This window comes from Piliocolobus tephrosceles, chromosome 16 (genome assembly GCF_002776525.5).
Source record: "Piliocolobus tephrosceles isolate RC106 chromosome 16, ASM277652v3, whole genome shotgun sequence".
NCBI classification, from domain to species: Eukaryota; Metazoa; Chordata; class Mammalia; order Primates; family Cercopithecidae; genus Piliocolobus; species Piliocolobus tephrosceles.
The window spans coordinates 30251524-30272754 of NC_045449.1; the positions used below are offsets into that span (position 1 = coordinate 30251524).

The window sequence follows — 21231 nt, forward strand, 5'->3', positions numbered from 1 at the left end:
AAAAAAAAAAAAAAAAAAGGACTCCCTTGACTGCCTTTTATTATTATTATCAATATTATTTTATATTATTATTATTATTATTTTGAAACAGAGTTTCACTCTTGTTGCCCAGTCTGGAGTGCAATGGCTCGATCTCTGCTCACTGCAACCTCCACCTACTGAGTTCAAGCGATTCTCCTGCCTCAGCCTCCCAACTAGCTGGGATTACAGGCGTGAGCCACTACGCCGGCTAATTTTTTATATTTTCAGTAGAGATGGGGTTTTGCCATGTTGGCCAGGCTGGTCTTGAACTCTTGACCTCAGGTGATTTGCCCACCTTGGCCTCCCAAAGTGTTAGGATTACAGGCATGAGCCACTGTGCCCGGCCATGCCTTTTATTATTAATGGGCTATACATTGCTACATCCTCTATAAAGTGTGAAAAAATTTAAAAGTACATACTGTATTTAAAAAGCACTAGTATTCCTACTTCTTGGAATTTATCTTACAGATGTAGTCACATATGTACAACTTGATCTATACAAAATATTCATGGTTTGTAATTGTGAAGATTGAAGTTCATCAATAAAGGACTAATAAAATAATTCTGGCACTTCCATATAACAGAATGCCAGGATGCTACTAAGAATAAAGAGTCCAGGCACAGTGGCTCGTGCCTGTAATCCCAGCACTTTGGGAGGCTGAGGCGGGCAGATCACAAGGTCAAGAGATTGAGACCATCCTGGCCAATAATGGTGAAACCCCGTCTCTACTAACAATACAAAAATTAGTTGGGTGTGGTGGCACATGCCTATAATCCCAGCTATTCAGGAGGCTTGAGGCAGGAGAATCGTTTGAACCCAGGAGGTGGAGGTTGCAGCGAGCCGATATCGGCACCGTTGCACTCCAGCCTGGGTGAGTGAAACTCAGTCTCCAAAAAAAAAAAGAGGGCAGTCTTCATACTTACAAAAGTGAATAACCCCTAAGACACACTAAGTGAAAGAAACAAGGAGGATAGAATGGCTTACACAGTATGCTACAATGTATGTGTGTTTAAAAGGAAGAGAGAGACTCATCTATGTTTGTAAATGCTTTTGGAGGCTGCATAAGAAATTGGCAACAATTCCCTTCCTGTTAGGAAGGGTAATGGGAGCGAGGCTTGGAGGCCTGGAGGAGAGCGGTAGGAGGCAGACCTCCTTTTCCTTGTATACCACTTTGTATCTTTAGAATTTTGTATCATGTGCATATTTGATCTATTTCTAAGAAGTCATGTGGTAGGGGGCACCCAGGTATTGGAGGGAGAATGCCCATGGAGCTTCAGCCCCAGTCTTAGAGCTTCTTTTACCCCCTCAGGGCAGTGAGAGATTCAGGCTCTCTCAGCGGAGGTTGAGGTGCATGACTCACCCAGTGGCTCATTCCTACCCCAGCCCCCTCACCCAACCCCTCACCCCACCCTTTACCGCATCAGGGAAATGGGCTCTTAGAATCATATTTTGACACCAAAAACAACCATACATGCCTTCCCCCAAAAGAAGAAGAGTGATATTTCATCATCTCCGGGGAAGGAGTGGTAGATATCATCTCCTCCGATGGAAGGTATTTCGTAGTGGAAACACCATAGTCTTTGGAGTTGTACAAACTTTGGTTCAAATTCCAGCCTCTGCTACTTGTGCTCTAAAAGCTCAAGAAACTGTCGTGCTCTTGCTGGACTGTTTCCTCATCTGTAAAATGGACTTTCTACTGAACCCACGTGACTGGTAAAGACCAGATAAACTCATTGCGTGTGATGCCTGGCACATACTAGGTGCTCAGTAAATGGAAGTAGTTGTGCTCACAGTCACTGAGATCAGCTCAGCCTACTGGAGTCCTTTATCACAAAGGAAGGAGGAAATAGTAGTGGCTGGAATTGGACTCAGTTCAACAAACACTGATGGCCCTCTCTAGGCTCGGCCCCTTGCCAAGTAGAGGTAGACAGGCACAGTGCCTCCTTGCCAGGGATGCACGTTACTCAGAATGGTCCAGGAGAGACTCAAGTTTGCAGCTGCCTCTCTGTAGCTCTGAGGTCTAGAGACAGTGTGGTCAGCCCCAAGGGGGCTGTTTCCAGGGCAGACTTTCTTGTCAGGGAACAAGCTGTGTTGGGAAGGAGTGAGAATCCTAGAGGCTGCTTCATGAAGATGGTGTGTTGGACCAGTAGGGACCTTGGGAACAAGCTTCCCCAGCGTTGAGGGCTCCCGTCTCCTGCCCTGTCCCCTCCACAGAGGCTCCTGCAGTACACTGGCCTTTTCTGCCACATGGGAATTGTTTCTGAACATGGGGTTTGCCTCTCAGCTGCAGACACATATCTGTTTCTCCCCTGATGGGCAGTGGCAGAGAGCATAGGCATTTAGAATAAGCAGACCTGGGTCTGAGTTCTTGCTTGGCTGTTGATTCACTCAGTGGCCATGCTCCCTAACTTTGCTAAGCCTCAGTTTCTTTGTGAAATGGGTATAATAATATTACCTACTGCTTCATGTGAGGATTCAAAAAATACTCCATTACAAAAATGTTTGGAGGCATTACACAACTGTTTTAGTAAAGTTGCCTACCATTGAGCTGGCTGATCTAAAATGAGGGCAAAATTCTTCTTAGGGAGGGAATTACTCTTAGGATTAGGGGGAAAATACCTTAATGGGCATGTGTGATTATAAAAAGGGAAATCCCTCCATTCCATCCCGCCCCTACCTCATGTTGCCTAGAGAGGGCTAACTCTTTCTGTGTAAGAAACAGGATTGGAAGTCACTCATGGTCAGTGTGAGAGATGGGGCAAGGCTATGGGGTGGCGAGGGAGAAGAGGGGAGATGTGCAGGGCTCTAGAGCACAGTGGGCCAGATCCCAGGGGATAAAATCAGGCCAGGGAGAGATTAATTTATTCTGTCAGGGAATGGCCAGTGGTTTTTTAAGGCAGGGATTTTTATGGCTGGTATCCAATTTCAAGTTCTCGCCTGAATTATTCTGTGCTATATTCAATACCTATCTTATGTGCAAATCTCCAGTAAACATGTTACATCCAATAGCCGTACAGCATGGTGGTTTTGGGGGAATGAAGAAGTGAGGGCGCTGACCCTCGTGGGGTGAAGCAGCGTGTGAAGAAATGGAGAGCTCCGTGGAAGCTGGGAATCAGAGGAAGGGGTGCCATGATGTAACAGGAGCCTTCAGTTCTTCTTGGGGATGTTGATGGAGTGAGTCTTGACTACTTGCAGTATCTGAGACGGAGAATGAGAATGAGAATGACTTTTTGGATATTTTGGTGAGGTTCCGGATGCCCACATAGCAGAGGCTGCCAACTTGGCAGTTTAAAAAGGACAGAGGACATGCTAAGGCTCAGATCAGTGAGAACTGGGTGGGGCCCAGGCAGCAAGTGGCTGTGGGTTCTGGCCTCACCAAGAACACACCACAAGGTCCGCCAGCTGTAACACTGGAGCATCTGGAGGGTCCCAGGGCAAGGTGAGATGAGCCATATGTCAACACGTCAGCTGGAGTCAGCAGAATGAGAACCATGCCCCACCCCCAACCAGGGTCATGAGACCCTGTATCCTGAAGCCACCTTGGGAGGTAAGAAACAGTCCTGACAAGGAGTTTGAACTTCACATTGGCCATGAATATTTACCTGAAGTGAAACTGCTTCATTTCAGAGGAGCCCATTTTCCTTAATTACCCTTGTTTAAGTGTTTCTTCCACCACTGGTGAGAGTGGGTGCTCCAGTGTGAGCTCAGTTACTGAAAAATAGACAGCAACTCTTTTCTGCGTGTCCAAGTTGTAACATGTACATTTTTGACACCGCTACATGATTAATGATGAAGAATTACCCCCAGGGTCACATATACACACAGTCCTCCAGCCATAAAACCTCCCTCTCATGTTGCAGACACACAGGCTGCTTTCTGGCCCCATCGCCGCAGACACTCTAACCACCCGTTTGTCTTGTCAAAATCCTGTCAGTGCTTCTGAAAACAGGAGAGAACCACTGACAGCTCACGCCCTCACCTTTCTGTCCTGCAGCTGCTTTTTGATTGCTCCAACCCCTTAAGCAGGCTTAATTTCCCTGCAGGGACCAGCCAGGATATGCTCAGAAACTAGGACATGGAATTGTTTTGTTAAAAACAACAACAACAACAACAACAACAAAATTAGAAAAAAGAAAGAAAAGAAATGGAAAACATAGAGACAGTCTGAGTCACAGCGAGGCGGGGCGTGACCCAGACAAACTGGGTATCAGGATGGCTGGATTTTCTCTTTACTGTTCCGTAGAATGCGGCCTTTCCCATTCTGATAATATTAGCTAATGTGTCCCTCAAGCTTTGTTGGTAAGATGAAAGAATTGAACAGTATCTGGCACATTGTAAACTTTCTCTCTCACCCTCTATACTTTTGCTCTTTTTCTTTCTCCATCCTTTCCACTCTCTCCATCAGTGACCAGGTGAATGATAGTACCATTAAGAATCCCCACTGTGGCCAGGTGTGGTGGCTCATGCCTGTAATCCTAGCACTGTGGGAGGCCGAGGCGGGTGGATCACCTGAGGTCAGGAGTTCGAGACCAGCCTGGCCAACATGGTGAAACCCCTTCCCTACTAAAAACACAAAAGTTAGCTGGGCGTGGTGGTGGGTGCCTGTAATCCCAGCTACTCGGGAGGCTGAGGCAGGAGAATTGCTTGAATCTCGGAGGCGGAGGTTGCAGTGAGCCGAGATGGTGCCATTGTACTCCACCAACAGAGCGAGACTCTGTCTCAAAAAAAAAAAAAAAAAAATTCCCCCTATGAGGAAATAGGAACTTTCCAGTTGGAGGGGGGAGCACATGGAAATAGAAGTTGTCACAACCCCACATTTTGGGCAGCCACGCCAAAAAGCAGTGTGGACTTCCTTCATCTCCTATTTACAAAGCAGCTCCACCACTTACTAGTTGTCTAATTCTGGGCATCTGGTTGACTTTTCCAAGGTTCCCCTCCCCTTCCCTCCCCTCCCCTCTTCTTTTTTTTTTGAGACGGAGTCTTGCTCTGTTACCGAGGCTGGAGTGCAGTGGTGCCATCTTGGCTCACTGCAAGCTCCACCTCCCGGGTTCATGCCATTCTCCTGCCTCAGCCTCCCGAGTAGCTGGGACTACAGGCGCCCGCCGCCACGCCCAGCTAATTTTTTTGTATTTTTAGTAGAAACGGGGTTTCACCGTGTTAACCAGGATGGTCTCAATCTCCTGACCTCGTGATCTGCTCACCTCAGCCTCCAAAAGTGCTGGGATTACAGGCGTGAGCCACTGCGCCCGGCTCCAAGCCTGTTTTCTTATTGGAGATATGAGGATGATTCTATAAACTACACAATGTGGCTATGATTAGGAATTGGCCTAAAATATGTAACATGGTACTTGGCAGATACTCCATAAATGTGGCTGTTTAAGCTAAAATGATGAAGCTTAGCTGGTCAGGCCAACAACCTAGGAGGTGACTTTTCTTTCTTTCACACCTTTCTTAGGTTGGGCTCCTCCAGAAGCAGAACCTGAGATAAGGGTTTGAGTGCAAATACTTTTTTCTTTTTTTTTTTGAGACAGAGTCTCACTCTGTTACCTAGGCTGCAGTACAGTGGTGTGATCTCAGTTCGCTGTAACCTCCATCTCCTAGGTTCAAGCAATTATCGTGCCTTCTGAGTAGCTGGGATTACAGGCATGCACAACCATGCCCGGCTAATTTTTGTATTTTTAGTAGAGATGGGGTTTCACCATATTGACCAGGCTGGTCTTGACCTCCCAGCCTCAGGTGATCTGCCCGCCTCGGCCTCCCAAAGTGCTGGGATTACAGGTGTGAGCCACCGCGCTTGGCCGAGTGCAAATAGTTTACTGAGAGGTGATCTCAGGAAGCTCCAGAAGGGAAACGGGGAAATGAGGTATACCTTATCTTATTTTAACCTCAGATCAACCCTCTCAAGATAGACATTGTTATTATTATTTTTTTTTCTTTTGAGATGGAATCTTGCTCTGTTGCCCAGGCTGGGGTGCAGTGGCACAATCTCAGCTCACTGCAAGCTCCGCCTCCTGGGTTCATGCATTCTCCTGCCTCAGCCTCCCAAGTAGCTGGGACTACAGGTGGCCGCCACCATGCCCGGTTACTTTTTTTGTATTTTTAGTAGAGACGGGGTTTCACCATTTTAGCCAGGATGGTCTCGATCTCCTGACCTCGTGATCTGCCCCCCTCGGCCTCCCAAACTGCTGGGATTACAAGCGTGAGCCACCGTTCTTTATATTCTATAGATGAGTTAAGTGGTGGTTTTAAACATGTCCACAATTCTATGATATTTGTACCATTAAGTGGTGGAAAGTATGTCCTCTGTTCTTGGATCTTTGCAACATTATCAATAGATGGATCAGAATGACTCTCAATGCTAGATTAGAAAATGTTGCACAGATGCTTGCTATTCTTTTTGAAATACTCGCTCAGGAAGCCTTTGAAGTGTAGCTACCCTGAGACTGCCATGTTGGAGAGACCTTGTGGAGAGAGAGAGAGAATTAATATCTGACTGTAACTCCCTGAGAGACCCCACACCAGAACCTCCCAGCCAACCCTTTCCTGAATTCCTAACCCACAAAAATTATGAGAGATAAGAAATTGTTCTTGTTTTAAGCTTAAAGTTCTGAGGTGATTTTTCTATACAGAAGTTGATTACTGGAACATGATCTTGATGGGGTATGGGCATGCTACCCCAAAATTGGCACCTTGGCCTACTAAGTATTTTAAGCTGAAAGAAACTGAGAAAACTACAGAAACAGGGAGGTCACTCTCTTACGTCCTCCCACCTTTCTCCCTTGAAGCGCGCCGTAAAAGAATTCTGACCTACCTCCTCTGAAAATAGGTCATAAGATCCTCATTCCAGAGAGGTCCTCCCCAACCCTGGAGGCCAAGAAGAATGTGAGCAAGCAGGCCTTGATAAGTCTTCCCCTCCCTCAGTTTATTACCATTGTCTTCTAATCATACTTCTGCATGACTGTACATAAAAGTAGTTTTTCTTTAGTATTTGGATTTTCATTTCCGAAGTCTCCTGTTTTATGTAAAACTTACCATAAATTTGTATGCTTTCCCTTGTATGTCTTACCTTGCTTACCATAAATTTGTATGTCTTGTTATAGGGGCCTCAGCCATGAAACTCGCAATGGGTGAGAAAAAGATATTACTTTTCCTTCCCTACAATTTGTGCCCAGATTTTTCTGACTGCAGAGATCTCCTTCAATAACTATTTATTTATTTATTTATTATTTTTATGTTTTGTGGCAGGGCCTTGCTTGTAGCCCAGGCTGGAGTACAGTGGCGCAATCACAGCTCACTGGAGCCTCAACCTGCTGGGCCGGAGTGGTCCTCCCACCTCAACTTCCTGAGTAGTTGGGACTACAGTCATGTGACACCATACCCAGCTGATTTTTTATAGATACAGGGTTTCGTCATGTTGCCCAGACTGGTCTCAAACTCCTGGGCTCGAGCCATCTGCCCACCTCAGCCTCCCAAAGTACTGGGATTACAGGTGTGAGCCACCATGCCTGGCCAATAACTCCCTATTTCATAAAAAATAAAATGCAGCCTCCTCTGCATAGCATTCAAGTCTTGACAATTTGGCCCCAGACTATTTTTCAACCCAAAACCCAGCCATGCCAGCCTGTGATTTCATTGTGAAACGATGGAGGGGAACAAAAAAGCATGAGCTTTGAAGAGAGTGTGGCATTGTAGAGGAGAAAAAGTAGTATCTTTTCCTCATCCATTGTTTCATGGATGGCACCCTTATAACAAAAGACAGATTAACAAGAATAAAGCATAACACATTTATTTACTTTTTAAAATCAAAGTTTTGCATGACACTGAAACCTTCAGAAATGACACAAATACCCAGGGGAAAACTGCTGTTTTTTATGCTTAGGTTTGATGAAGAATTGGCTGTAAACCAAAAATAAAATGTGAAGCCTTTCAGCCATCTGAATGGGCACCTCCTCTCGGCCAAGGGCATTCTAAAGTTAACCTGAAAAACTAGTTCAGGTCAGGATGGGAAGGAGGAGTCAGACATGCCTTGTTACCATTAAAGTCGAAAAGATCTTAAGACTGATAGAACAGACTCTTTAAATCTGGTAAGAAACATTTACAATCTACTCTCTCTGAAGCCTGATGCCTGGAGGCTTCATCTGCATGATAACAGCTTGGTCTCCACAACCCCTTATGGTAACCTATACATTCCTTCTAATGATTCCAGGTTTTTAGGAAATAACCAACTGCCAATCAGAAAATCTGAATCCATCTATCTGGCCCTTCATCCAAAAAAAAAAAAAAAAAAAAAAGTCTTCAGCTATTCAAATAGTTGTTTTCCTATAGGTATTGTGTCACTTTTCTCTCCTGCTCTCAAAATTTTCTCTTTATCTTTTGCTTTCAGCAGTTTGACTTTGATATGCCTAAGTATAGGTTTCTCTGGATCAATCCTATATGGGATTTGCTGACCTTGAATTTGTAAATTCAAGCCTTTCAGAAAATTTGGGAAGTTTTCTATAATTATTTCTTCATATTTTTCCCGCTTCCTTCTCTTTCCTCTGCTTCTTCACTTCAAGTATCCATATGTTAATGAAAAGAGTCGAACTCTGTAAAATATTTGAAGAGATTTATTCTGAGTCAAATATGAGTGACCATGGCCCATGACACCGCCCTCAGGAAGTCCTGAGAACATGTGTCTAAGGTGGTGGGGAGTAGCTTGGTTTTATACATTTTAGAGAGGCATGAGACATCAATCACATACATTTAAGAAATACATTGGTTTGGTCTAGAAAGGCGGAACCACTCAAAGCGGGGTCAGGCGGCTTTCAGGCTATAGGTGAATTTAACGTTTTCTGGTTGATGGTTGAGTCTGTCTAAAGACCTAGGATAGATAGAAAGTGAATGTTCAGGTTAAGATAAAGATTGTGGAGACCAAAGTTCTTTTGAAGTCTTATAGCGGCTGCCCTTAGAGACAATAGGTGATAAATGTTTTCTATTCAGATCTTAGTGAATCTGTTTAAGATTGGGAGGTTCTAGAACAAAAAGATTTAGCTATGTTAATAGAGATGCTTTACAGTACAAAATTTCCCCCACAAAGAAAAACTTTGAGGGGCCATTTCAAAGTATGGCAAAGTAACATGTTTTGGGGTAAAATATTTTGATTTTCTTCTTTGTCTTGTAATGTTATGACACGGTCAGGCTGGAAAGTAAATCATGATATATAGGGTTAAATAAAACCCATCTGATGAGAATTTACGATTTGTAGGGCATGACTCCACAGACCCCTTAGATAGGAATTTAGGCAAGATAAAAAAATTAGTCCATACTTAATGCTAGATCTTTTGAAATTATCCCACAGGCCTCTGAGGCTCTGTTCATTCTTTTCTAATTATTTTTTCTTCTTCTTACTCAGGTTATAAATTTCTATCAACATATCAATTTCACTGACTGTTTCCTCTGTCATCTTCATCCCGCTATTAATTTCATGCAGTGATTTTTTTAAATTTTAGATACGTTTTAGTGTTAAAGAGAAGCTTTAGCTCTAAAATTGTTTTTCTGCTGAGATTTTCTATCTTTGCATTCATTATAAACATATTTTCCATTACCTCACTAGATAGAGTTTGACACTGCTCCAAAGTCCTTGTCTGGTAATGCCATTATCTGGCTCATCTGAGGGTTGGCATCTATTGGGTGTCTCTTCTCTTGAGATTAGGTCACATTTTCCTGTTGAATAATTTTGAATTGTATTTAGACATTGTGAATATTACGTTGTAGAGACTCTCGATTCTGTTAGACTGGTCTGAAGAGTTTTGCTGTTTTTATTTTAGCAGGCTGTTAACTTAGATTGAAACTGCAAACTTTCATGCCTGTAGTAGATGACAACTCAAATCTTAGTTCAATTCTGGAAGTTTTAGCTGCAAGCTGCTTTCATGTTTCCTCAAGTACGTATGGTAGAGTAGTCAGCCAGAAACTTGAACTAAGTTTATATAAAGAATTTGGGATTCCCCCATGCTGATTTTCTCCTTTCTGGGCTTCCTGCTCCCTCTTGAATGGTAACTGTTGCCCCAGGCTCCTTCCCTGTTTTTGAGATCGAGTCTGGCTCTGTCGCCCAGGCTGGAGTGCAGTGGTGCCATGTCAGCTCACTGCAACCTCCACCTCCCAGGTTCAAGAGATTCCTCACAGCAGCTTCCCAAGTAGCTGGGATTACAGGCATGTGCCACCAGGGTTTCGCTATTTTGGCCATGCTAGTCTCGAACTCCTGGCCTCAAGGGGGCCACACGCCTTAGCCTCCCAAAGTTCTGGGATTACAGGTGTGAACCACAGCACCCAGCCAAAAGCTGGGTAATGGTAATTTCAAGATGGTGATATCTGCTCTGCTTTCATTAAAACCTTTCCTCACATTTTCCTTTTTGTGTCTATCTGTCTCCACCACCATACACACACACACGCACACACAAACACACACATACACACACACCTACCCACACATCCCACCAAATTGTCTATTTGCCACCTCTCTAGATCACAAAGTCCCTGTTAGAATCCAACTCTAGGTGGCACCAAGATCAACAGAGCTGCCATTTCCTTCTCTCTTTTCCCAAACCTTATTGTGAAAGCCCTACAAGGAACTATGTCAGGGCTGCATATGAAGCCATTTGATTTTTTCCTCATTAAAAAAATTCGGCCGGGGGCGATGGCTTATGCCTGTGATCCCAGCACTTTGGGAGGCCGAGGCGGGTGGATCATGAGGTCAGGAGATCGAGACCATGGTGAAAACCCATCTCTACTGAAAATACAAAAAAATAGCTGGGCGTGGTGGTGGGTGCCTGTAGTCCCAGCTACTCGGGAGGCTGAGGCAGGAGAATGGTGTGAACCCAGCAGGCAGAGGTTGCAGTGAGCAGAGATCGCGGCCCTGCACTCCAGCCTGGACGATAGAGCAAGACTCCATCTCAAAAAAAAAAAAAAAAAAAATTCAAGAACTACAATGTTCATAAAGTGCATATAACACAAATGTTGTTTATATTTAATTTTTCTGAGATGGAGTCTCACTCTATTGCCCAGACTGGTCTTTTTTTTTTTTTTTTTTCATAGACAGAGGCTAACAAATCCTGCCTCAGGTTTATTTGTACAAACAGCACAGGAGGACCCCAGCACCATGCAGATGGCAGCCCGGAGGTGGGGGTGGGGGGTCTCACCAGTCCTTCTGTCCTCACGTTGGCACACAGAGATACCTACTCTGTAGCCTTTGTAGTGGCCTGGGCACCTTTGGGAGCCTGAGCTGGAATTGAAGCTGGAGCTGCAGCCTGAGCCTTGGTTTGATCCTTGGCCTTGGCCTTTGGCCGGCACAGCCGGAGCCCCTTGGCAATGCGAGCACGAGCACGCTTCCCAAGCTTGGGGTGGGCAATGTAGGCAAGTCGATCAAGCTTGCGGCTGACACCCTTTGGGATCTTGGGCTTAACCTCCTTGGGCTTTACGAGGGCTTTGACAGCCTCGGCACGTGCACTCATGGCCTTGGCATTGTTGGCCTGCATCTTCTTTAGGCCCTTCTTGTTGTGCTTCTTGGCAAAGCGCATGTTCCTCAGGAACTTGGGGTCCACCCCCTTAAGAGATTCGTATCTTTGTGATCGGGGTTTCTTGATACCATTTCTGTGCCATTTTCGGGACTGGTTGTGTGTGGTGTGGTTCTTGGACTTGGCCATGTCTGCACCTTTAGCCGCGGCTCCCGAAGCGCCTAGAACCGGAAGAGCCCAGACTGGTCTTAAACTCCTGGGCTCAAGTGATCCTCTTGCCTCAGCCTCCCAAACTGTTGCGATTACAGGCATGAGCCACTGCACCCGGCCAAATATTCAGTTTAATAATTATAAAGCAGAAATTGATGGGTGCTGACGAGTTGATGGGTGCAGCACACCAACATGGCACAAGTACACATATGTAACAAACCTGCACGCTATGCACATGTACCCTAGAACTTAAAGTATAATAAAAAAATAATTATAAAGCAGATATACATGTAATATCATTACGAGTGGTCGCTGTTAGCATTCCAGAAGCCCCCAGTGTGCCCCTTTCCAATCACAACCATCTCTCTAACCCTTATAGGTAACCAATATCCTGACCTTTGTAATAATTTTTTTGCTTGTAAACTGTAGTTCTGGCTGGGCAGAGTGGCTCACACTTGTAATCCCAGCAGTTTGTGAGGCTGAGGCAGGAGGATTGCTTGAGCCCAGGAGTTCGAGACCACTCTAAGCAACACAGCAGGACCTCCTCTTTACAAAGATTTAAAAATTAGCTGGGCATGTTGGCCTGCACCTTGAAGTCCCAGCTATTGGAGAGGCTGAGATGCGAGAATCACTTGAGCATGGGAGGTCCAGGCTGCAGTGATCCGTGTTTGCACCACTCCAGACCCTGTCTCAAAAATAAATAAAATAAAATGTAGTTTTACCTATTGTATGTCAGTCATAAACAACATACTTTAGTCTTACCTCCTGGAACATTGTATAAATGAAATCATATTGTGCATATTATTTTCTGTATCACTTCTTTCACTCAATAATCTATTTTTACATTTAAGATGTTGTATGTTGCTGAGATTGGTGCATTTCAAGGCCTGTGTTGTGCTTCCAATAAGGAGGTCACTATCTACATTTGGCTACTGATAGTGGCTAATTTGACGGAAGAACTGAATCTTCAATTTCATTCATTTTAATTACTTTTAAATTTAAAAGCTGATACTCAATGCAGTTATTAGAAAATGTATGTTTGTGGCTGGGCGCGGTGGGTCATGCCTGTAATCCCAGCACTTTGGGAGGCCGAGGTGGGTGGACCAGCCTGGCCAACGTGGTGAAACCCTGTCTCTATTAAAAATACACAAATTAGCCTGGCATTGTGGCAGGCACCTGTAATTCCAGCTACTTGGGAGGCTGAGGCAGGAGAATCACTTAAACCTGGGAGGCAGAGGATGCAGTGAGCTGACATTGCGCCACTGCACTCCAGCCTGGGCAACAAGAGGGAAACTCCGTCTCAAAAAAAAAAAAAGCATATTTGCAACAACTTGGGTATGTGATGGCTACTTTTTCAGCTGCAACTTTTATGAAATGTAAACATAGATTAAGTTTTTTTGTTTGTTTGTTTTTGAGACAAAGTCTGGCTCTGTTGCCCAGGCTGGAGAGCAGTAGCATGACCACAGTGCACTGCAGTCTCAACCTCCCAGGCTCAAGTGATCCTCCCACCTAAGCCTCCGGATTAGCTGGGACTATAAGCACACACCTTCGTGTCCAGCCAATATTTTTAATTTTTTGTAAAGATGAGATCTCACTGTGTTGCTAGGCTGGTCTTGAACTCCTGGGCTCAAGCAATTCTCCTGCCTAGGGCTCCCAAAATGCTAGGATCACAGGGATGAGTAACCTCCGGCTACCTTAAGCATTATTATTATTTATTTTACTATTCTCCCTAGACTGCTCAGCAGAACAGATTAAGTATTTTTGATAAAAATTTAGCAACCACATTTAGACTTCAAAGAGTTAGTATGGAAAAAAGAATGTAAACTCCCCAATGAATTTTTATGCTAATTACATGCAGAAATGATACCACTTTGGATACATTGAAGACTAAGTATGAAAATAGAATATCTCATTAATAACACATATAATAATTACATGTTGAAATGATAATATATTGGATATATGGGTGAAATAAATATATTAACATGTTTCACCTGTTTCTTTTTCAGTTTTATTTTTTAAGTGACTACCAGAAAAGTTAAGATTATGTATGTGGCTTGCATTACGTTTCTTTTTTTTTTTTTCTTTTTGAGATGGAGTCTCGCTCTGTTTCCCAGGCTGGAATGCAGTGGCGTGATCTCAGCTCACTGCAAGCTCTGCCTCCCGGGTTCACGCCATTCTCCTGCCTCAGCCTCCCGAGTAGCTGGGACTACAGGTGCCTGCCACCTCGCCCGGCTAGATTTTGTATTTTTTTTTAGTAGAGACGGGGTTTCACCGTGTTAGCCAGGATGGTCTCGATCTCCTGACCTCGTGATCCACCCGCCTTGGCCACCCAAAGTGCTGGGATTACAGGCGTGAGCCACTGCGCCCGGCCTGCATTATGTTTCTAATGAGTACTGCTGCTTTAAAGTATTCCATTGTACAATGATTCTGCAATGTATTAATTCACCTACTGTGGATGGATACTGAGATTTTTCTAGTTTTTAATTATTACAAACAAACAATGCTGCTTTGAACATTCTTATACTTGTATCCTCACAACACTTTTGCTTGAGTTTCTCTAGGATATAAGGGTACAAACTTGTTTTCCTAAGAAGTTGTGCTATTTCAAGTTGGTCGACTGAGAACATGCCATGTCTCTACCCATCTGATCTCTACCAAATCCCTAAAAATTGTGGAACACAGATCATTTAAAAACCCACAACCCTAGCTCAAAATGTGGAAGCAGTTCTACAAATTCTCCCCTGCCAGAAATGCCCTGGAATTACCTACAAGTTCTTGGTTGGGACAGGGCATTAGGAGAAGCCAGAGGCACATCAATCCAATATCCTTCTTCCTTGGGCCAGGCAGCAAAAGGTGTCCTCCTCCAGGCAGGAACAATTGGTGTTAGAAAGCAGGCAGGGTCCTGAAATCCTGGATGAAGGGTGTACACTACCTTACTAGCCATCTCCCACAACTTCCTTATTCTCAGAAGACTCCATCCGGAACACAAGCCCCAGAATCCCACCTCTTCTCTAGAGCTGGAAAACAGACTCGTCTGGTTCTGGTTCTAGCTTTTTTTTTTTTTTTTTTTCTTATCAATAAGATATCAGACTCAGGATAGGGGAAAACTCTTTTAAAGTGGTCTTTTTAGATTACTATGATTGTCATGTGTTTTATTTTAAATTGAGAACTCATGTATGACCTGTCTACATAAGTTGAACTAATGATGTGACACACAAACTGTTGTGAAAAATGCCAGTTACTTTGAATGTAAGCATTTTTCCCAAAATCATTTATGTGTCTAAACTAATTCCTTTTATAAATCAATAAGAAAATGATGAAACAATTCAACAGGAACATGAACAAAGGAAATAAAACTCAGAGAAGAAACATAAATGTTCAATAAATATATAAAGATATTTAATTAAATTCATGAGTAATCAGAAAAATGGAAATTTAGATGGGATCCCTTTTATTCACCCATAACATCAACAAAAAGTTGGAGAATACCCAGCAGTAAAAAGGTGTGGGGAAATGAATGCCGTCATATTCTCTTGAGAACAGAGTAAGTTGGCACAACATTTTTAAGGGCAGTTAAAATTTCATATCTACATAGTCTGCAGTCCAACAATTCCATTTCTAGAGATCCATTCTTTTTTCTCTTTTAGACGGAGTCTCGCTCTGTTGCCAGGCTGGAGTGCAGTGGTACAATCTCGCTCACTGCAACCTCTGCCTCCTGGGTTCAAGGGATCCTCCTGCCTCAGCCTCCCGAGTAGCTGGGACGATAGGTGTGCACCACCATGCCCAGCTAATTTTTTTTGTATTTTTAGTAGAGATGGGGTTTCACCATGTTGGCCAGGATGGTCCCAATCTCTTGACCTCATGATTTGCCCGCCTTGGCCTCCCAAAGTGCTGGGATTAAAAGAGAAAAGAAGAACAAGAAGAAAAAGAATATAACTATGTATTACTTGTATCATAAAAAATAAATTTAAATTGCCTCTTATTTTAAAGACAGTGTACCAAATTTAATTTAAAAATAACCATAGGATTGCAATCAACAGAGGTTGATTTGGGGTATGGAGGGGAAATATCTTTTCTCAGAGGTACCAATCTCAAAATTCTGGACCAAAAAGGACCTTACAATGCAGATAGTTTTTTGTCATATTTGGAGAGAATATACTCACAGTTTCTCGGTCCAACTGTATGTTTCCACACATTTGCATCAATGTAAGTAATATAGTTTCCTTGCAAATGTCTGTGAAGAAACACAATTTATATCCTTGAATAGGTAGGAAAAGAAAAAACAGGATAAGTAAAAGAATCATGGCAACCTTGTGGGAAGTATTTAGATACAGAAAATAACACCTGCTTTCTAATTTCCAGAGGTATAAGCTTCCCAGTTTGCACAATTTTTTTAAAGAAGCAATGTAAACGTTTTAATACTAACAATCCCACAGCATTTACTGCCATCTTGTAATAACATAAAGGTAATCAAAACAATATGAATAAATGTTCATATTGGACGAAGGACATCTAAAAACAAACTGTATCCTTCTCCAAAATTTCTCACTTCATTGATCATTTCCAGTTGGAGACACTTTAGAGTAGAGTAATATTATCTTCTTTTAGCATGATCCGACCCAGTTGTTTTCTTGACTTTGTTTTAGAATGAATCTCTTCTGCATCATCTAATACAAGGTTCATATACTCATTAAAACCAATGACACAGCCTTCTATCCACATATTCACTTGCTCATAGAGCCACGCCTGAATCCACAATCTATTTTGTAAGTATCTGAAGATGAGGTTGATGGGCTGCACCATAACCTTCTGCATTTTCTGGCCCTGGTCACGGTACGCCATGGTGGAATTTCACAAAGCGCACACCTGCACACTGCCTCTGAGAGCAGCTTCCCCCAGTTTGCACAATTAATCAAGAAATAATGTGGGGCCACTGGCACAAATGACAAGGCATCTCCCGGAAGCTTAACTTCCTATCTATCCAATCTCTTGGACAGATAATGGCAGTTAATTACTTTGAATGTAAGTATTTTATCCAAAATCATTTATGTGTCTAAACAAACTCCTTCTACAAATCAATACAAAAATGATAGATAACACAACAGAAAAATAGGCATAAGCTTATTACTATAAACAAAGAAGAAGAAAGAAACCCTATGCCAGGTAACACCAAAGCTTGGGCTCAGTGCCCTCTGTTAAAACATCCTAGGATTTTTCTTTCCACTCCTATCACAACCGATCTGACTTAACCCCTTCTCACTTTACACCTAGGTTTTGCTAGACATTTCTATTTTGTTACCCTGAATTAAGCTTTCCCTTGTAGAGCACTCTACATATGGATTCTGAAATAATTTTCTGCCTGTCTACACTTGAACATAAAGCAAAAAATAAAATAAAATAATCCTCCTGGTCGGGCGTGGTTGCTCATGCCTGTAATCCCAGCACTTCGAGAGGCTGAGGTGGGCAGATTGTGAGGTCAGGAGTTCGAAACCAGTCTGGCCAGTATGGTGAAACACCATCTCTACTAAAAATACAAGAATTAGCCAGGTGTGGTGCCAAGTGCCTGTAGTCCCAGCTACCTGTGAGGCTGAGGCAGGAGAATCGCTTGAAACTGGGAGGCAGAGGTTGCAGTGAGCCGAGATCACACCATTGCACTCCAGCCTGGGCGACAGAGTGAGACTCTGTCTCAAAAAAAAAAAAAAAAAAAAAATCAAAAAATCTCCTGATTTAATAATTTAATCTCTCTGGCTTAGAAACTTTCAATGACTTTCCATATCTCACTGTGTGGCCTTCAAATTCCTATGTCTGATAATAAAGGTTCTACATAATCATATTTTCATTGCTCCCTCAAAAAATTATTTGCAGCCAGATTGGACTACTAAATTCTGATCATATCTGTAGCTATGTCTTTGTCATCTCGTAATGCATTGGAGGTTGACCTGCAACCTCCTTAGGTGGCTCTGGAAGCTGAGCTGGACTGAAGGTTCAACCTCCTTGGGGGGCTCTGGAGCCTGAACTGTGGCCTCCTGTTGGGCTGGAGAAGGTTCTGCCTCCATTTGGGGCACTGGGGTCTGAGCTGGAAACTCCTGCTGAGTTAGAGATGGTTCCACCTCTTGAGGGAACTCTGGATGTAAAGATGGGGACACCTGCTGAGTCGGAGAGAGTTCTACCAACATAGGGTCCTCTGAAGATTGAGCAGGGCCTGCCTGCTGGACTGGAGAGGATTCTACCTCTCCAGGTGGCTTTAACATCTGAGTTTGGGCCAGTTGTAGGACTGGAGATGGCTCAACCTTCTCAGGTGGCTCTGATGGCTGAGCTGGCATCTCCAGCTGTGGTGGAAGACTGACCTCTTCAGTGGACTTCAGAAAATGACCTGAGACTTCCTGCTGGGTTTCAGATGGTTCAACGTCCTTAAGGGGGCCTGATGGCTCAGCTGGGGGCTCAGGCTGAACTGGAGAAGATTCTACCTCTTTAGGTGGATCTGGGATCTGAGTTGTGGCTGCTTGCTGGGTTGGAGATTTAATCTTTACAGGAGAATCCAGAAGAGGGATCAGGCGGGGTTAGAGAAAAGTCACCCTGCTCAATGGGAATAGGAGGGCTGTCCTGCTGGACTGGAGAAGGTTCAGCCTCCATAGTGACTGCTGTAGGTATGGTAAGCTCCATATTCACTTTTTTTTTTTTTGAGATGGAGTCTCGCTCTGTCACCCAGGCTGGAGTGCAGTGGCGTGATCTTGGCTCACTGCAAGCTCCACTTCCTGGGTTCATGCCATTCTCCTGCCTCAGCCTCCCGAATAGCTGGGACTACAGGTGCCTGCGACAACGACTGGCTAATTTTTTGTATTTTTAGTAGAGACGGGGTTTCACCGTGTTAGCCAGGATGATCTCGATCTCCTGACCTCGTGATCCACTTGCCTTGGCCTCTCAAATTTCTGGGATTACAGCCGTGAGCCACCACGCCCGGCCAATATTCACAAATTTAACTGTGGTATTAGGCAAAGCTTAACTACTTCTGAATACGGAAGAGAGATCTAGAGGTGAAAATACCATCTTACAATTAAATGAACTTACAATGTCTGAGGAGAGCTGAGTGAGTTGGAGACGGAGTCGTGGGGTCTTGATAGACTTGGCAGAAGTTCATCATTTCCAGGGATATTTAGCTGCTGAATGATAATCTGTTGCTGGTCTTTCAAATGTTTAAACTGCTCAGGGGATATTAAAGACTGAGCTGGGACCCTATGTCGAGTTAAAATTTCAACCCGATGGAGTCATCGTAACCATGTGATCCACAGGCTTAACAATGACATGGTGAAATGTTGGAGGCTGAACTTGATCATGACTTATAGGAGAAACTGTTACCCCACGATGCTCTGGAGGTTGAGCTACAACTTCATTAGGGAGCTCTGAAGGCTGAGCTGGGGCGTCTTTCTGGGTTGGAGAAGACTCGACCTACTCAGGGGTCTGTGGATGCTCACCTGCAGCCTCCTACTGTATTGGAGAGGGGTTCTCATATCTAGTAGGTTCTGGAGATTCAACCGAAGTCTCTTGTTGAGCTGGTAAAGGGCCAGCCTCTTCCAATGACTCTGTAGGCAGAGGCGTGCCCCCGTGCTGGGTGTTGGAATGTTCCACATCATTAATTGGCCCTGAGAGCTGAGCTGTAGCCTCCTGATGGATTGGAGAAGTTCCCACCTCTGCAGTAGGCTCTGTTGCTATGGTGAGCTTCGTATCTGGAGGCTTAACAGTGACACTGGGCAAATCTCAGTGTTGAACTTGATGGTGACCGGGAGGTGGAACTGTTACTTGATGATGTTCTGGAGGCTGAGACGGGGTCTCCTGCAGGCTAGAGAGGGTTCAACTTCCCCAGAAGACTCAGAAGGCAGACCTGGCTGCTCCTGCTCACTGGGGAACATTCAGACTTCACAGGAGGACCTGGAGGCTCAGTTGTGGCCTCCTGTTGAGTTGCAGAAGGTTACATCTGCTCTGGATGCTGGTTTGGGGCCTCCTGCCGGGCTGGAGAAGAGTCAGTCTCCTTGGTAGGTTCGGAAGTTATGCTAATCTCTACATCTGCAGGTTTAACTGTAATGTTTGGCAAGTTATAATGAGCTTGATATGCACCCTAAGTTTGAACTGTCACCTCATGATTCAGTGGAGTTTGAGCTGCACTCTCTATAGAAGACTCTGGAGGCAGAGTTGGGGTCTCTTCCTGGGTCTGAGAAAATTCCACCTCCCTAGAAAACTCAGAAGGCTGAGCTGGCTGCTTCTGCTCTCTGGAGGAAGGTTCAGCCTCCACAGGAGGACCTGGAGGCTCAGCTGGAGTCCCTTGCTCAGGGCAAAATATTTCATCTCCTCAGGGCACTCTGGTGTCTGAGCTGGGGCCTCTAATTGGGTTGAGGAAGAGTCTACCTCCCCGGGATTCTCTGGAGGCTGAGCTGCAGCCTAGTCTACAAAATTTCCACCATACCTGTAACCATGCCTTTGCCTAGACTGTACTCCCATTTGTTTTCTATTTAACAAATTAGCCCGGGCATGGTGGCTCATGCCTGTAATCCCAGCACTTTAGGAGGCTGAGGTGGGAGGATCACAAGGTCAGGAGATCGAGACCACGGTGAAACCCCATCTCTACTAAAAATACAAAAAATTAGCTGGGCGCAGTGGTGGGTGCCTGTAATCCCAGCTACTCGGGAGGCTGAGGCAAGAGAATGGCGTGAACCCAGGAGGCGGAGCTTGCAGTGAGCTGAGATGGCACCACTGCACTCCAGCCTGGGTGACAGAGCGAGACTCCGTCTCAAAAAAAAAAAAAAAAAAACAAATTATAGCTACACTTTAAGCCCCGAGTAAGTTTCAGCTTATTGATGTAGCTTTCCCTGATCTCCACACCTCAAGGATGACAGATTCTGGTGAATTCTAGCACTGCTCTGCATTATCTTCTATTACTTCATTATATATACCTCCTTTTTATGCCTATTCTCTTTCTTCCCTCCTATCATTTTCATGTTCTGAAGACAGTATCATACTTGGGCCAGGGCTGGACACAAAACAACTGCTACATAAAGAAAGTCAGGGACGAAGATGAGTTCTGGACATAACTAAAGGACTGAGTAATCATGTTAGCAGCCAACACTCCCAAATATGCTAGGCACCGATGTAAGTAATACATGTATTCACTCAAATCTCACAATAATCCTAAGGCATGGTAACTAGCATAATCCCCAGTTTAAAGATGAGGAAATTGAGTCACAGAGAAGAATAACTTGTTCAGGGTAACCAAGATAACAAATGACGGACCTGGGTTCAAACCCAGTAACCTGGCTCCAGAATCCACTCTTAACCACCTAGAGCACTATCACTGAGATGGAGAGAGAGACAGAGTGCTATAAAGAGGGTGAAGTGCAAATAGGAGGACAGCAGCAGTTAAGCAATGATGTGATGGGGATAAAGAAAAATGGAGGCCGGGCGCGGTGGCTCAAGCCTGTAATCCCAGCACTTTGGGAGGCTGAGATGGGCGGATCA

The 21231-nt window shown here is 44.2% G+C and overlaps 1 protein-coding gene and 3 pseudogenes across 2 annotated transcripts; all 4 read right to left on the reverse strand.

Moving 5' to 3' along the window:
• Nucleotides 1-11107: 11107 nt before the first annotated feature.
• LOC111525413 (60S ribosomal protein L29) lies at nucleotides 11108-11747 on the reverse strand. The gene has a single exon (XM_023190817.3). The coding sequence runs from the start codon at nucleotides 11698-11700 to the stop codon at nucleotides 11233-11235; it is 468 nt and encodes a 155-aa protein (XP_023046585.1). The 5' UTR covers nucleotides 11701-11747; the 3' UTR covers nucleotides 11108-11232.
• Nucleotides 11748-15557: 3810 nt separating this feature from the next.
• Nucleotides 15558-21231, reverse strand: part of LOC113219782 — an 11844-nt pseudogene continuing 6170 nt past the window's right edge.
• LOC111525414 lies at nucleotides 16138-16918 on the reverse strand (annotated as a pseudogene). Its single transcript, XR_002726091.3, has one exon. The product of XR_002726091.3 is annotated as a small nuclear ribonucleoprotein E pseudogene (transcript).
• LOC113219781 overlaps nucleotides 17637-21231 on the reverse strand; it is a 5393-nt pseudogene continuing 1798 nt past the window's right edge.